Source organism: Diprion similis, chromosome 1 (genome assembly GCF_021155765.1).
Source record: "Diprion similis isolate iyDipSimi1 chromosome 1, iyDipSimi1.1, whole genome shotgun sequence".
Classification (NCBI taxonomy): domain Eukaryota; kingdom Metazoa; phylum Arthropoda; class Insecta; order Hymenoptera; family Diprionidae; genus Diprion; species Diprion similis.
Genome location: NC_060105.1, coordinates 8,587,875 through 8,605,835, shown reverse-complemented (window position 1 = coordinate 8,605,835; position 17,961 = coordinate 8,587,875). Strand labels below are relative to the sequence as shown.

Genomic DNA, 17,961 nt, shown 5'->3' with positions numbered 1-17,961 from the left:
ATACACAATATAATTCAATGGCTCCACGATGTTTATTAAACCCGGCTTTCCTCTCTTATAGGAAGATCGTTCGTTCATCGAAAAAATATTTACAAAAATATACGAGACATGCTTCGGTTTAAGGAGAAGCTAAGCGATATGATAGAACACGAAGGAAAGGAAGATTCTCGCAACCCTTCCAACACTAACGTGATCGACGTTCGGGCCTGTTATAAGCCTAGCGAACGAGTGAGAATAATATTTTCCCTACAGTATACACATTTTTTTTTTTTTGCATTTAAGTTGTTGCTGTCGCAATTTACTGCCGTGAATCAAATTACCTGACTATAGATTAATTTTTTCACCCTGCTTTCCGATCGATTCTTTATTCCACTATATGTATATACATACCTACCTCTGTTTTGCTCCCGCGTTTTTCGCTTAAGCATGTGTATTTTATTAGATTATATTATATTTCATTCTATAATCTCTTCAAAAGTAATTTTTCAGTTAAGAAGCGTAAACAATTTTTAGCACCTAATTACCTCTCCGTTGCGTTTGCGGTGTTTAAATTGGTCATCAACTGTTTACACTAGTTACATATTTTAAACAAAAGCATGTGATCTGTAGACAAATTTATATCAAGATTTATTGGTCAGTGGCGACGTCAATATTTTCCTCAAACTCTGTTTTGAAAGAAAACAAAAACCAACAAGGTTCCATTCATAGCCTATCGGCGTTAAGTTTCACAAGGAATGCGGACAAACGTCGACGGCTTTGCTACAATTTTATACGGCCACTTGGACGACGAAAAAATTGATGATTTAATCCAACCCAACGACGACTAAGAAATCCATTACGAGTCAAAAGTGCAAACGCATTTTTTTGCTGATCAAACTTTCCCCTAGCTAGCCGGGCTTTTACCAGGATAGGCGAAGCAGCAAGTTACAAAGGTCGACGACCTCTTATCTCTTCGTCACGTTTCGCCGGATATGATCGCGAATCATTTCCGTATTATACAGGAGACTCGATGATCGTCTGTACCGCAGTCTGTGGTTTCACGTGTCGAAGCAAAAGCGACTTACAATTTTTGTAACATCATTATTCCCCCTGAGAAGGAAGCCGCGTTCATCAGCAATCAATCGCTCTAGATTAAATCCGTGGAAAGTTCCTGTGTAATTTAGAAAAATACGGTTAATTTGGAAACGATTATCAAGTGGAAGAATGATAACGTATTTCAGAGCCGCGCCGCGTTGTCTGTTATCACTGAATATTCAATTAGTAGTTGTTGTGTATTCGTCTTTGTATAGCCCTGCTTCCCTGTGTTATCGTATTCTACTATCATCATAGTTATAACATCGCCGTTGTTTCGTTCAATATAAAACGTGAGAGCTCCTCTGCACGAGCAAAGGTATAATTGTGAGGTGAATACAACGAATGTTCGAATTACGGTGACTTGCGCGCAAGTTTCCCATTCTGAGTATGACGTAACGTGTGTATGGATCGTATACATAATAAATATAGCTAGCTTTACATTACACGTTAATCCATACTGTGCCTACGCAATTTTATCGACTCTTTGCAAGATGATGCTGTTGAGTTATTGTTATAAGACGTACGTCTCATTCATTGTATTCTACCTTCTGTTCTCATACAAGTATTTTTCTCGAGTACTTAACTATGAGAAGATTGTATATGTATATGTAATCTCCTATATTTCATGTAGTAAAAAAAACTGTGTATTTTGTACGAATGTATCTTTGCCATTTTGCAGTACCTTGTATGAGATAATTAATAATTAATAATTTGCAAACGTTAAATCCAGCAGTTTGGTATTCAAAGTCACGTCCTTCATCTAGCAGTGAAAAGAATGTTATGTAAAATCGTAATTTTTCAAAACTCTAATCATGTGGCTAGCTTGTCATTTCTAATTTCGGCTTATTTTTTTTACCAATGCTTAGATCCGTAATTTGTAGGCGTTAAAAAGAAGGTCCCTTCATCTTTTTGCAAACTGAATTTGAAGCCATTGTATATTCATAACTATGCATCACAACTACAAAAATTGTGGCGTACAAATTTGTGCTAAGTGCATAGGTATTAAACGTACTATAAGACAGTCCTGCTTTTCGTCGGTTATCTATTTCTAATTTGTATAACTCGAAAACTTTGTTAATTGCGATTGAGATAATTGTAATTCCGTTCGTGAAAAAATCTGAGATATTCAATTTTTCAGATGAATATTTTCACTCCAACTATATTTAGTCTTAGAATTTTGTAGAAAATATCTTTTCCAATAACAGCCAGCGTAATAGTTGCAGCTATTTTCTCCCAATCCCAATCTCATTCCATTCATCTTCGTTACAATAGATTCATTCGCGTCACGATCGGTACAATAAATTTTCGAATCGTTAAACTTTACGCAGGATAGAATCACCGCAGAAGATGCCTCGGTACTATGCGCTTCTCTATTTGCGGTTGACTTTAACTTTCGGGGTTTTGGGGTCCCGAGATTTGGCACGATCTCAGATCTCAGCCACGATCTCCTCCTCCTGCTACACTTTGATTTTAAATGCAAGAACGATGCATTTCCAATGAAATCAGCACCACACCTTCTCACATTTTGAACACCTCTTCGATCGCTTCGGTCTCCTTAAAACAATCTATATTATTCTGTATTCGCAACTCAGATCAGTCGGATATTCATCTGAAAATATATTACTCGTAATCAGATTTCTTTCTGACGAAAAAAAATAAGGAAAACGTACGAGTTTTCAGTGGCAAATTTTTTATTCATACGAGTGATTTTGTACCTCTGAAATTACGGATATTATATTTCATTGTAACAAAGTTTTGGAATGACACAGTTCTTTTATTCCGTACGCGTTACAACGTTTCACCGATTTTTTAGGTATGCGTGACTGTGGCGATATTTAATTCCGCCTAACAATGCCTTTCCCTAATTCTAATCCAGATGAGGTCCTGTATTCCACTATTTTTACCACTAAATTAATCAGTGATCCAATCGATGTTCCAATGTATACCTAAGTTATTCTTATCGTTTTAAATGTCAGTCTATATTTTTACTATCATTGTCTTCTTTTTTTTCTTCTGCAAGTTTTTTTCATCAATATTTCCCCCGATGTTTACGAAGAGGATACGCCTTAGACTTGAAAAAAACTTGAAAATAATGAACCGAAGATTAATCATAATGCAACAATCAATGGTATAAAAATTCAATGCTGCATGTAAGATTGTTGTAAAATAAACCATGAAACAATTTTCATGGCAAAGGCCACTCCGAACGAAAGAAAGAGTAAATTAAATTGAGTTTTCACCTTATGGGAAATGAATCGCTTTTCTCCCCACTATCGCGACTCACCTAGCTGGGGCTACAGGTGTAATAGTACAGTATAGGTGGTCGACTTCTTTCGTAATGTAATATCAACGTTCGGCTAAATTCAGTGAGGGTCTAGCACTCGACGCGAGCGAATCTTTTCGATCGTTAAGTGAGCGGCCGATTTTTTTTTCACACTTTAACGGCGATAAACTTGCGAATATAAACAACAAGTAAATAAATAAACAGATTGAGCAATTCGTTAACAATCAAATTATTCGGTAAACGAATATATTGCGTTTTATCCTGGTTTGTAACAATTCACTGTTATTATATACATGCACTTTTTTATTCTGCTCGTACCGCAGAGTTATAGTATAACGAGAAAGAAAGTATTACAAACAGAGAGCGCGAATGAAACTTTCAGGCAAATCTCTCGCCGAGGATATGACTAATTAATTTACTGTTCTAAAAGTTGAACGCGGATTGTCGAATTGCGTGATCGAAGAAACAGCTGCTCGAAACTGTTTCAGGGAAAATATTGTTGCGGTTTGTCTCAGATTTTCGTACAGGAAGTAGTATGTAATATATATATATATATATATATTACATATCCCCATATCGAATTGGTGCAACACCATTGAGGTATGCCTTAAATCAGTCTGTGTGGTTGGGGTTTTGGGAAGTGACAGTCGACTTTAACCAAACTGCTGCAGATTTTTACAGCCTTATCTGCAGTACCTTGCTATCGCTATGATAAGAGGCAATTTAAAGAATTTCTCTGCTTATCTAATTTCTTTTATTTATGTACCCTGTATAACGTATACGCGTCACGTACAAACCGTTGTTTTTAATTTTAGTTAGGTTTTTTTCTGTTCTTTTGACGTCCAAAGTGCGTGTACCTTAAATTGATGATTATAATCAGTTTTTTTTTTTTTTTATCTTACCTTAGTATATGTGACTACAATTATCGTGCGCTGAACTAAGCGGAGAATCATTATTTATGGCAATGACGAATATGATGAAAAAAATATTACAAAGTGATTTTTACTTGCACGATTGGAAAAAGTGATGAAGTGTCTTATTGGTGTACAAACGATCAGTTTTGTATCATTAATTTTGGAAACGTAAATTTTCACCATTTTGAAGATAGTAACATTATCACAAATATTCGTGCCGAGGGAAAATTGTTCTTTCGTGATTTTTGAATTGTTTGAAATTCATTAAACCGTAATAAAGGCAAATATACTCATTTTTCGAAATCTTCGTTCCTTCAAAGTCATTGTGAAAATAATAAAATATTCATTTTTCCCCAATATTTCGCTACGATAACGTTACTACTTAACTTCAAGCTCGTAAAGTTCACGTACAAAAGTATAAAATGAAATTGGCTAGTTCGCATCTTACCATTGCTTCATGGCTTCATAAATTATTCCAGAATTTTCCCGCGGTGCACAGATTCAAATTTGTGAAACTGTTTAGCCGATTTAGATGGGAAATCAGCTCTATTAGATGAATTACATGTGCGGCGCGAACCGTTTTATATTTTTATTACTTTTAATTCGAAAATTGGTTCATCGTTAGTTTTAAACTTATATAAATTAATGACTTCCTCGATGCGGTCCAGCCTAATTTAATTGTTTCGCTTTTACATTTATTCTGCCAATTGTTCCTTATAATAATCGAAAGTTAATGTAACAATCGTAAAGTTGTTGAGTGAAAATCATTACCAGACAAACGATAATTGTGGTAATTTATTTCTGTAGAATTTTTCTTTAGCTGTATATTATATTATATATATATATATATATATATATATATATATGTATTGAGTATAATAGTTATGTGTATTATTGAAAGCATAATATAATGATAAACATTTGATATTTAGCAGTACCTTTATATGATTTTATGTGTTTGTAGTTCTTTAGTAGTTTGTTTTTCTTTTTCTGTTTCATGCAGTAAAAAATCGAGTGAAAAAAAAAACGAAATTCGAGAGAATTAAAAAGCGCATTGAGTTGATGTTGCATGGAATCATCGTTCGTCGCCTATCTTCTACTCCCACATCCTGTTCTTCTGTGTACAAATGAATAAATTATCACGAATGTTCGCTATTGCCACACTCGACTAAAGTGTTGCAGACTATTTGCCAAACATGACCAAAGACAAACAGGTGAGAAATAGTTGCAGTGCAATCGATATTTTAGTATTTATTTTTTTATAGTACTATATACACTAATATTTTTATATGTAAGATATAGTCATTTTTCTAATTATCAATTGATCCTTGTCGATTATTAGTTGTTCAATTGATGATGAACAAAGAGACACTTTTAAATAATTCTTCAGTTCTTATACTTTAGTTTTCTGGAAGTTTTTATAATCTCATATATTCACTATTCCACACACGTAGCGTGTGAGAGTAAATTTTATTGTTAGACGATGACGTAATGTAACGATCTCCTGCCGTTATATGTAGGTGTATGTCATGTATATCTATATGGAAAAGTGTATAATAAACGAGTAAAGAAATCGATTATTTTGCGGAAAAATTACGTAAATTATGAGTACCGCAATATCTGAATATTGATGAATAACAGTATCTAATTGGCAGTGGATCGTTTCAGAGAGAAAATTAATTAGGTAGTAAATAGTCTCGTTGATATTTTATGTGCGGTTGAATCCCGTGTAGAAAGTACAGTTACTTTTTTTTCATCGTAGGCTCAAGTCGCTGCATAATTGGTTACGATATATTATTTATTTATTTATTTATTTATTTTCATCATTCCAAATTCACATAATTTTTCTGCACTCTGAGCACGCGTGTAGAAATTTATTTAATTATATATATTTATGTATGTACCTAAATTTCAATCCAACTTCACAGTATTCACCAAGAATTTATATCACATCTATCCGTAGAGTGTGCAGATACGACTCGTAATCTGTTAGAATGCACGAATTATTGCTTGTTCGATTGGCCAATCAATTTGACGCAGAGTTCAACGCATTGCAATGAGGAAAAATGCTCTTTAAAGTACTTTAAACTATCCAATATGTACCCATGATCACTTTGTTGTCTATAGCTTATTTTGAATATGTTATATATTTTCTATCTGTTTTACAGGCCTGGTTTCGAGGAGTGCGGAGTAGTAAATTTCGGCACGTTTACGGAGTGCCGGCTAAAAGGGAAAAATGTTACGACAATGTCAAGATTACTAAAAACGCCCACGATTCGCAGTTTTGCGCAGTGAATCCGAAGTTTCTCGCTATCGTTACAGAAGTTGCTGGCGGCGGGGCTTTTCTTGTTTTGCCTCTGGAGAATGTAAGATAAATAAATTTTGATATTCGGTATGAAGATTGAAATCACCTAGAGAATATTATAGCGATATACTTTCTGATCTCATCTCAAAATATGCAAACTTACAAAATTTTCGAATATACTCTTGAGATATTTTTTTCAACAAAAATAATAATTTAAGAAGTATTCTTAAAAGAAAAAAAAACCGTTGAAACAGCACCGATATGCTCCAACTTTTGAAAGTTGTATGAAATTAGGCTGTACTATAACTTTTTAAAAAGTACAATATCTCTTCCTGAAGCATGAACCTATTATTTTACTCGCTTCGCGAAATATGCGAAAGAATTCTACTTTCACTAAAGGCTTTTACACAATATTTAATGCTAATTAACACTTGCGTGGTATAAATTGTCTACGAACTTTTTTTTTAATAACCATATCACTAAATATAGCTTTATTCTTTTCATTATACTTTCATTTCGTTTTTTTTCCGTTGTTTATTCTTCCCAATACCGTCATTGTACTGGAATTTCAGAAGCTTTGACTGCATCTGTACAAAGAAATCATACCTTTCGACTCATTTTGTTTCGGAGCAAGACTGTATCATTCGTTATCTATTTTTTATTTTTCAATTGTTATGCCAAAGACAACTTTTTTGTGTGGATCTGTGTTCAATGTGAATGAATCTCCAAAAATGGATAGCTGGTATTGTTCCTTAAACAATAGACACAGTCAAAACGATGTGAATTAGTCTGAACTAGTAAAAGACTCAATCCTCTGCAAATCACATTTCGAATATAATGCAAATTGAATACTTTACAGACTGGTCGACTAGATTTTAACGCAAGCAGAGTTACCGGTCATTCTGGTCCAGTACTAGACATCAAATGGAATCCGTTCAACGACAACGTGATCGCGTCATGCTCCGACGATTGCACAGTGAGTACTTTAGCTTGGAATTGATGCAACATCTCTTCCAAGAATCTTCCGCTTTGATCAACCTGTGTCCCTGACCTATTCGTTTGAAATGCTTCCCAGATCAAATTGTGGCACATACCAGACGGAGGCCTCGGCAGAAATCTGACGGACTGGCTGGTCGAGCTGCAAGGGCACAAGCGTCGCGTGGCATATATCGAGTGGCACCCAGTGGCTGAAAATGTGTTATTCAGCACTGGATTTGACCATCTTATAATAGTATGGGACATTAACAGTGGCGAAGCTGTTAATATCATAGACAGACATCCTGACGTGATTTACAGCATGTCGTTGAACAGGGATGGCAGTCTATTGGCAACGACTTGTAAAGACAAAAAATTGAGAGTCTTTGAACCAAGGTCTGGGATAGTAGTTTCGGTATGTAAAATATATCTCTTTAGTTTCAATTTAACGACGGCTTTCAGAATGCAGATTATCGACTCGTGCATTTATTTTAGGAAGGTGTATGCCACGCTGGAACAAAAGCAAGCAAAGTCGTGTTCCTCGGTAATTCCGGACGCCTTCTGACCACTGGATTCAGCAGACACTCCGACAGGCAATATGCTATTTGGAGTCAACACGATTTGTCGAGTCCGTTGGCTTGCGAGTCTATCGATTCTTCGAGCGGCGTAGTATTTCCCTTTTACGACCATGACACAAACATGGTGTACCTAGCTGGAAAGGTGATTACCATATTTGTTGTGTCAGGCCTTGACAAATGCGCTAAGAAATTGACAAACATTATTTTCTCATGGCTTCGATTTACGCTTAACAGTAATCGAGTTATTGTTCAACGTATATATTATATGAACATTACAATAATATGAATCTTGCAGGGCGATGGAAACATCAGATATTATGAGGTCGTAAACGAGGCACCTTGGCTACATTTTCTGAGCCAGTTTATATCTGGCAATCCTCAAAGGGGCCTGGGGCTGATGCCAAAGAGGGGTGTAACCACTTCCATGTGTGAGGTTTTCAGATTTTATAAACTACACGCGACACGAGGGATGTGCGAACCTATATCTATGATAGTTCCCCGAAAGGTAAGATTAGCATTGTTTTTCATTATATGACTGCTGTAAATTCATGCTGAATGTCATAATCAACTATTATAACATTCTCACTACATTGATCTACAGAGCGATCAGTTCCAAGAAGACCTGTACCCTGACACTATTAGTACTTCGCCAGCTTTGTCAGCTAAAGATTGGATTAGCGGAATGAACAGCGCTCCAAATCTGATTTCTCTAAAAACAGGTAAAGTATTCGCTCTCGTACAGTGTGATCAGATGTATGACACAATATTTATGTAATAAGATGGGCTCTGATCTTTTTCAAGTCTATGCACCTGTTGTGAGTCATCTTACAAGTCTCTTCGTACTTTTACGAAATAAAATCAAGAACACAGTTGTGAACTAACTGTTGACATAATTATGCTTAAACTGTGCCATCTATATGTTGATTTAATTTTTCATAGGCGGTAGCATCACGACCCACAAACCTCGGGCATATAAACCTAATCAAGGGCCTGCGGCAACTGACTTGAACACTAAAAAAAAATTTGCCTTTCTGTCTACTGAGACAGTCCCGGATTACAGACCTGTCGAGCTGCATGATATGTCGGAAAAGAGTCAAAAGACTTCTAGCAATCAAAGTACAAAAATTCATCAGCTGCAACAAAAATTCGGCAATGTTACAGTGCAGGTGAGTGGAAATGCAATCGTAGTCGGTCGTTACATATTCAGTTGTGTGTTACTGTCACTAGTTTTGTTTTTGTTGTAATTTATTTGTTAAATACGTATTTATATTATAAGAATTAAGTTGGGACAAACTATAACCAGAATGATAATAGCAGAATTACAATATTATAATGTAACGGTAGAGAATGCAGTCTCGTCAAGTAATTTGTTTAATTTATCTCGAGTGCCTAGAATGTTCTGTTGTTGATGTGCATAAGGTAAAGTTACCTAGCACAGTAATTCCACTATTTCAAATGTAACACAGGTATTCATCATTTTGATAATTGAAACGCTTTTTGCTATTCTGACAATATTTTAGTCAATCATCTTCTGACCCTTGGAATAGTAATAAATTAATATTAGATGATTCATTTTCTCATTCTTTATGTTTTTCTCAAAGCAAGCTGAGTTTACGTTTTCTTTCAAAAGTATTTCGAAAGCTGAATGTAAGATCCTCATTTTTTGCCGAGAGTATGGTAGTAGAATAAGAAAATACTATCAACGGTATACCTAACACACTAACACTTTGCATGGTCCACACCAAGCCAACGAGATGTAGTACTGAATTCCATGAGCTCGTGAACAAGTTTGGAAGTGTAACTAATTATTACCGAAAGGTACGTTCACGTGTCTTTATTTTTTGGTCCAATGTTTTATTTACAAATTGTTTTGGCTAATTCGTTCATTTTCTGGTGAGGGTACTTTTGTATGTCATTATTAATTGCAACTATTGGCCAGTATGACGTCTCCATTTTTGGCAGCAGTTAAATAATAATCTTTTACCTGTGGCTTTTTAACTAACAGATAGTATATTGGTGTAATGCTTGTCATCTGCGTATTCTTTAATCACTTAAGAAATTTTATCACTGCAATGTTTACTGTTTATACATTGTTGTCCGTACATGTTACACTGTTTGTGATCAGGGGCGAAAATATAATTCGAGAGAAAGAATTCCAATGGCACTTGAGCTTCTAACAACAAGTCACACTGGAATACATGCTAATAATGGGATTTGTGTAATTATAGAACAATATTATGGCTTCTTCATTGAACGACAACAAAACAATCGGCAGTACGGAACCTGCAATCAACGAATCCGAGTTGAGAGTTGCATTTGCTAGACAAACTGATGAACTGAGATTAGTCAGACGACAGTTGGCCAACAGTCAGCTGAGGATCAAGGAGCTCGAAGAACAAGTACTCAAACTACAAAATCATTAAACAAGATTCTCAATAACAGTGGTTGAGTAGCAAAGTATTTCTGTTCCTAATTAAAGCTTGTCGCTAAAAGGTGTCGTATACGTGGCCATTTCGATTGAATATTGACCATAAGTTTGTGTTAGGTAAAACTTGTGATTCCCCTTTAATTCCACACGATTAATTGCTATATATTTTTTTTCTTTATTTAAATTCGCTACCAAACATTGGCGTTGAGTTGTGTGATACTTGGAATACTAAACATTCTCTTCGTTTCTGAAAACGCGTGCTATTTAATCCTACAGTCTCCATAAAAATTGCCTTTTCATAGACGAATTCGATCATTTCCCTGCCGTTCGAGCTTGGAATAAACGAATGTGTGAAAATGATTAATGCATTTTGAATCATATCTAAATACATATGCCTATGTAAGCTATTCAGTATTACAGTTGGATGATATTTGTCGTGAAATTTGACGTATGAACGTGTATTGACCATTGCAATATTACACGTTAAACCAGCAATCAATATGAAACTGTTAATGAAAATATGCCTATTAAATAGAGCAAATTAGTGACGAATTTGTAATTATATATCATAATTACTAAAATACATACAGTACGTACATATATCTTTGAAAATGAAATATTTTAATCAATTGGTACAAATTTTTGAAAATAGGAATGATCAATTATATGTGAAATCTTCCTAGCGCTATTAGTCAAATACTCTACAGCTTTTGCTATTTATGTAAATTCCGTATAAACTATTTATATCGTGCCTTTGCCAAAACTAGGTTCAAACTTTGCCTTCAATGATTTTCGTCGAATTTTTCTCACGGTTTTTTCTGAACTTTTAATAAAAATGTGTGTCAGAATATTACGCGTACAAGAAAAGGTTTTTTTTCCAAGTTACGTACAGCCAAAAATATAAAATTCTCAAACTGATGTTTAATTAGTTTATGTTTCATTACAATAATAAATACATTTCGCAAGAGTACAGTACATTTTTGCGATCAAAATTACAATCATAAGTGCCTATTATCATCATCAGAGTATAAGTTTGAAAATACAGATACACCATTGACAGTACTGACAAATTTTTAATTTTTTTCTGAATACAGACAAAACGTTTGTTATTAACATTAGTAATTTTTTTTTTAAATAAATATAAAGCTATCTGAACCTGTACTTTATTTGATGTTAGATGTGCGTTGTATTACTAAATGATTAGCTATAGCTTTAAGATTAATTTTAGTCATTCAATGATCGTGTTTAATTTGTACCGCGAATGTATTATCTCGGCGTATGTCTTGTATGCTTGTCAAAATAATCGTTCGGCAAAGTTGAGTGAAGGATGTAAAATTTGGAGTTTTGTAAGGTAAGGAAGTAAGAAAAAAAGAAATGGGAAACTGTTAAGTGGAGAAACAGTTTGACGAAATTGTAACTAGAACGCAGCTATTTTTTCAAACAAGGACAGTCTTCGGAAGAAAAAAAATAATATGTTTGATAAAACAATACTTTGCGAAGTATGATTTACTGTTTTTGCTTAACAAGATTGCCTTACATATGCCAAAGATAGTATGTATAAGTATTTTGCGTAGAAAAGTAGGAAAAACATGCACAAACATTAGACATTATATTGTACAATACTATGTACTATGTACTCGTATGTACGGAAAATGAATTTTGGCAATTATGTACGTAACTATACTATAGTGTATATTATATAAATGTTCAATATTTGTACTTATTATAAGCAATGTAAGCAGAGAATTTTTTCTAATTTAGCCTGTAATTCAATAAAGAAAACAGAAAATACATCTCTGGATTTTTACGCAGTTCCATGCGTATTTTCAATACAACTTATATGTGTAACATTTCTTGGTTGAATTCGTGCGTATCGGCACGCATATGATATTTCATTAATAATATCAAATCAGGTATGAATTAAATGATTATAAATAGTGGACGGATTATAAATCAGTTATTTCCGTTTTTAAAAAACGTTGTGATTTGCGAAATCTAGCGACTCATACATCTAATGTAACTATTTTCTAAACCCTATATAATATATCGTCTTAGACGAGAGATTATTATTATTATTATTATGTACTTACTAAATAAAATTCGAATATAAAATATATCAACATAACGTTTGTCGTTAGAAAAGAGTACAGCTTGCGTTCATATGAGTAGTAACAATTTTTTTACTTCTTTGTATATATGTGTAGAAATGAGTGAAACAAAATAGTCAGTAATAAATTATCGTTATCGATAAAATTATTACACTACATTGCTGATCGCAGAAGTGTGTATAAAAAAATATTAAGTATAATTTAAAATCTACTAGCGATTCAAATTCCAGTACATCAGTGTATTGTACACCTAATATACATCTCATCGAGTTATATTAATTAATCATTCTTAAGGTATATAATATTATTATCAACTTATACGTTTGATGTGTATAAAATATCTTTTCCTCCTGAGATTCAAATCGTCATATAATGCGTTTAACTACCAATCATCAAAATCTACGTGTATTTCAATTTTAATCTTTTGTGCCTCGAAATTTTCGAAAATTGTACTTATACGATTGATAATTAATATTTTTCGTTAGAAAATATTTTACTCTGTATTTATTCTCGATTTTGTTCTACCGGACTTTTGTAGCCTTATATTTACAACGGAATTATTATCTCTTGCATATCATCACGTAGCCGATTATCAGACTAGGAAATACGAGAGAAATCATGCTCGGCAATGCGGTGGGGGATGCGGGATTACATCCGTCACCGCTACAAGTGTAAACGCAAGTACGATATTCGAGCTTGTCGCCAGGCTGTCGTACGTAATTGCAGTAGTTGCCCAGGTCCAGTGACGAACAATATCTTTTCGTCCCAATTCCACCTGTCAAAAGATCATTATTTAATTAGTTTCATCACTTTAAATTTCGAATTTCAGACAGTAAAAAATTTTCACACATCTTTTCTAACATTCCAGTTTTGCGTATAAATATATTTTCAACCCATGCCGAAAGGACAAGCTCACATGCATCAAATACTTTGTAAAATGAAACAGTCATCCCTATAACGTTATGACATGATTCGTCACGATGATAAATCAGAAAAAAGCACAAGCAAGGAAAGGTTTGGACGGGGAATTTCAAATAAACAAAATCCTCTCTCGTTATAAGGCCACTTTTTCTACATCGACATTGAAGGTATTCCCTGTGATTTAATCGCAATTCATTCAGAAGTCTTTAGGACAGGTTAATCGTGTTCTCTGATTGAGCCCCGCGTTCGGCCTGATAACGCGAGACGAAACGAATAAAATAAATAAAAAAAAAAGAAAAAAAAACGTAGAAAGGAAAGAGACTATTTTCGAAGGACCTCCGTATCGTCCGACGGTCTTGACGCAGTAGCGGGCCTCGAAAACGTGACTGCAATTTTTCAACTGCAAAGCTTCTCTGACCAAGTCACCCTCCATGCATTCCCATTCCGAAGCTGATGCGCACTGATAGCAGTCTAGACCCAAGGCTTGATCGTCACCAAAAATTTAATTTTCGTTAGTGAAGAGGTATAGGTAGGTCCGTATGATCAATTTGAAGAATAGAGGTGAATTTGTAAACATAAACAGATACTCGATAATTTGCCGTCAGTCGCTTCTACGTCTCCGAGGAGGGAAGTTATTCGTAAGTTGTTCGGGTTTAATTACATTACAATATATACAGCTGTATAAACTACCAGTGCTACGATCATGTTAGTTGCTGATGTTAACGATGGCCGTACACAGTGTTGAATATAAACAGTATACATTGTTAGTTGCATTTTTAAAATGACAGACATTCATAACAATACAATTTGAAGAGCGTTGAAGATCTTACTCCTGGGCCATTCGCAGTTTCCATGTGGTTCATCAGCGGTAAGTGTAATCATGTATACATGGCAGTACCAGTTACGTTACCCTTCTACCATTACCTTATTATTAGTGCTATAAGCAGTATTAATTAGTGTTAGTTCGGTTCATTGACTGTCATAAAACAATGTTAATCAGGAGGATTAGTTGCGATTCTTTTGGTGTAATGCGAGGATCATTTTTTGATTTACCCTCGAATCGTCCGATGTGCTTGATGCAGTATTGAGCACCGTAAACATTATCGCATGGCTGTGGTTGAATGTCGATGTCGCTCGACAGAAACTCGTTGCACTGAAAGGGATGATTCGAATCCGTAGCCAGGCATTGATAGCATTCAATTGCGTTCGCTGAATAATGTCACATAAAATTAAACATAAGTATTATAATAAATGGCGAAAGCATAATGAACTCAAATTGCGATTTAGAGTATCCACGGGCTTATCGTTTAATAATCACGTCCAACGAGCTGTGAGTGATTTACTCGTCTGATATCCTCGTCTTAATGGGAAAATGTATGCATAACTTAATCGCTAATTCGATTAACATTTAAATTGGGAATTCGGAGGATGAACAAATTACATACGGCCAAAATTTGATGATAATCGGATTTAATTTTGTCTACGGACATTTTTCAAACTATAAGACCCTTTTGTCTGTTCGTTCAATACTGACCGCGCTGTCTGTATTAACAGAGACTAAATTCGTTGTGTCGTGGGTGCGTTTGATAATTAGCACGTTGTTAATTTCTTTGGCATACTCTTGAAACTTCTATTAGAAAATAGAAAAGTGTAACGTTCGACTTTTAAATTTCCTTAGCTATCCGCGAATTGGATTTCTTGCATGTAGGTATAAGAATAGACCAATAATTGCAATCGAGATTGACTCGCGGAGCAAAACGTGGAATACGGATATTAAATTATAAACGCCCATATTCGCTGCATGGCCTTGTATAGCTGGGTTCGTTAAATCCCCGGTCCCATCGGTATTCGGCATTCAAAACCAATTAACCCTCTTGCGCTCCAACTGGAATGTAATTACCGCAAAAACGATCAGCTCATCCCCAACTGGGACGAGGGCTTATAGCGCAAAGTAAATGGTCTGTACGTTTATATACCATGTACACGTGTACATACATGTCAGCAAATATTTTCCAGTATACAAGTCATGAATTAAATGATGTGGCGATAATTGCTGACCATGCAGTGAAATATCTCCAAAGTGATCAAAACTGCGTCGACATCATTGCAAAGTTAAAGATATGATATTGAAAAGATATTTCCCGAGTGCAGAATACTCTTTTAGTAAGTTAAATCTCTACTCCACGGGTGCGATGTACGCACATTTTTTACGAGACTGAAGTTAGTAACGTTAAATGACTTTCAAACAGTTGACTTTCCAAAATACATGTATAAATATGTTTTATTTATCATGGTTTACTAATAATAAAATTCAAACAATCTGTTCATAACAATCTTAAATGTGCGAAGTAACGATTTTTCCTAAACATGCATTGTTACTGTAACGTTACTGACTTCATTCTCATCATTTCTTCACTACGATTAGAACATGGAAATTTGAAGAAAGTTTTTCGACACTTATACCACAGCTACTCAAACATATGCGACACAACGGAAGCGCAGTCGAGTTTTCAGTTTTGAATATGAAATTCATTGTCAGAATATGTACGATGATACTGAACTCTGACATAAAGTGAAGCGTACGGAAGATGTAGTTATCTTAATTTAAGCGGACGATGGATTATCATTGGTGTAATTCGTTGAATCACACCACCTCGTCACATCACGAGGGGGAAATATAATATTTCCTAGCCTGATTGTGAGTACGAGACTCGACATGCTCGATTATTTATTGTAGAAAGTTATTAGGTATTCCGGAAGAAGAATTGTTATCGTATTGAAGTTAGTAACGTTATCGTAACGATTGATGCTGAGAAAAAACCGTTACTTCGCGATTTTTGAATTGTCTGAAAATCAGCAAACTCTAATAAAACAAGCACACTCATATTTCGAAATCCTACTTCGTTAAAAATCATTGTAATATTGAGAAAATTAGGATTATTTTCCCAATGTTTCGTTGCGATGATGTTACTAACTCCAACCACGTGAATTCTTGTAAATACGAGCTGGATGAATACTTTGTTCACAATTATTCATGAAACCTGACGTTCATTACTTCTACAGTCAGCTTATCTATTTACTTGATAAAATGCTGGCTTTTAGCAGTGATATGTACATTCTTATAACGATCACATGTGTGTTTTGCAAAGATAACAAAGTCCAAGGCATCCGTTGCTTGGTGAGAATAAAAAAAAATAATAATTGACACAGATTCACAGTTAGAAAAACTGATGGCACACGAAGAATCGCCCTAAAAGTAAGCGTCGTGAATAATTAAATGTCTGTTATGAACAAGCGGAATATCTTCTCAATTCTTAATCTGGTTAACAATTTTCAACACGATTCCCGAATTGATTAATTCGACTAAAACCCATGCCTGCACGAATATTATTATATGGATATCGATATGTCGCAAATAAGATTACCAAACTTTTTTGCAAAGTTTGCGATACGACTGATAGTTTTCGGGACTATAAACCACTCTGCACATTCCTTAGGCGTGTAAATTTGCAGCGATGTTTCATTGACTAGATACACCTTGAAATATTACGCAAGTTTACGAATTAACTTGTATAATCGACAAGAATTAAGTTATGAATAAAAATAATAACTTGGTGCGTCGTATTGTCAGTATATAAAAGTTGTAACGAAGCCCCGCCCAGTTGAAATACGTACTCTGCTGTAGTTATGTTCATACAAGTTGAGTGATTCAGACACGCCAGCATTTGTTACATGTGTAGGTGAAATACAAGGAGTTTAACTCACCTAATTCAAGGTACGCCACAAAGAGTGCGGCTATTACCAAGCATCTGTCTTTGTTCGAACTGCCCATCTTTTGTCTTCTTTTTCAAATTTAAACTGCTTCCGTCCTTTCGCGAGGAAATTACCGGATCGTCTCTATGAAGACACAACGATACTACACACCGCCGCTACGACATCCACCTTCACCTGCCGTTTCGTTCAGGTGAAAACGGAGAGTCGAATGCCCCTGTGGCTTGTCGAGCCAAGCGCCGATGTACCGTTGGTGTTTTGACGATAGGCGCCAATGTTGGAATCAAAGGGGGGAGGATGACGTCCAACGGTCGAGCCAATCCGCGGGCTTTGGCGGGAATGCAAGCGCCTCGGATATTTGAATTCCTGCAATAAATTCCCGGGCGAGATTGCCTTATATCGGTTCAATTAGAATCCGCGTTCGTTCGGCGATCCTGGAGTTTGTGAAATTATCCTCGAAGAATATTTCCGGAATTTTTACTCTCGCATACGGATGCGAGAAAATTCTCCAATTTTTTATGAGGCTGAAGTTGGTTACGTTAATGTAACGAAACTTTGGGGAAAAATTACTATTTTGCAAGTTTATATTGACTTTGAAATAGT

The 17,961-nt window shown here is 35.1% G+C and overlaps 2 protein-coding genes across 5 annotated transcripts; one reads left to right on the top strand and one right to left on the bottom strand.

Moving 5' to 3' along the window:
• The first annotated feature begins 79 nt into the window (after positions 1–79).
• On the top strand, positions 80–12,131 carry LOC124407754 (coronin-2B-like). 3 transcript variants are annotated; one of them, XM_046884240.1, is made up of 10 exons: positions 80–228; positions 6,441–6,638; positions 7,437–7,553; positions 7,653–7,967; positions 8,048–8,272; positions 8,426–8,635; positions 8,732–8,849; positions 9,070–9,296; positions 9,877–9,948; positions 10,359–12,131. In XM_046884240.1, exons 1-10 carry the CDS (start codon positions 109–111, stop codon positions 10,551–10,553), a joined length of 1,797 nt encoding a protein of 598 aa, XP_046740196.1. In that variant the 5' UTR covers positions 80–108; the 3' UTR covers positions 10,554–12,131. The 3 variants fall into 3 exon arrangements, with proteins under 3 accessions (XP_046740196.1, XP_046740206.1, XP_046740215.1); XM_046884259.1 differs by lacking the exon at positions 80–228 and adding an exon at positions 5,276–5,486; XM_046884250.1 differs by lacking the exon at positions 9,877–9,948 and having other exon boundaries at positions 94–228.
• LOC124407798 (U-scoloptoxin(05)-Sm1a) lies at positions 11,678–17,608 on the bottom strand. 2 transcript variants are annotated; one of them, XM_046884342.1, is made up of 4 exons: positions 17,353–17,608; positions 14,641–14,796; positions 13,924–14,070; positions 11,678–13,441 (listed from the first exon to the last, which is right to left on the bottom strand). In XM_046884342.1, exons 1-4 carry the CDS (start codon positions 17,417–17,419, stop codon positions 13,227–13,229), a joined length of 585 nt encoding a protein of 194 aa, XP_046740298.1. In that variant the 5' UTR covers positions 17,420–17,608; the 3' UTR covers positions 11,678–13,226. The 2 variants fall into 2 exon arrangements, with proteins under 2 accessions (XP_046740298.1, XP_046740289.1); XM_046884333.1 differs by lacking the exon at positions 13,924–14,070.
• Between the last annotated feature and the right edge of the window lie 353 nt (positions 17,609–17,961).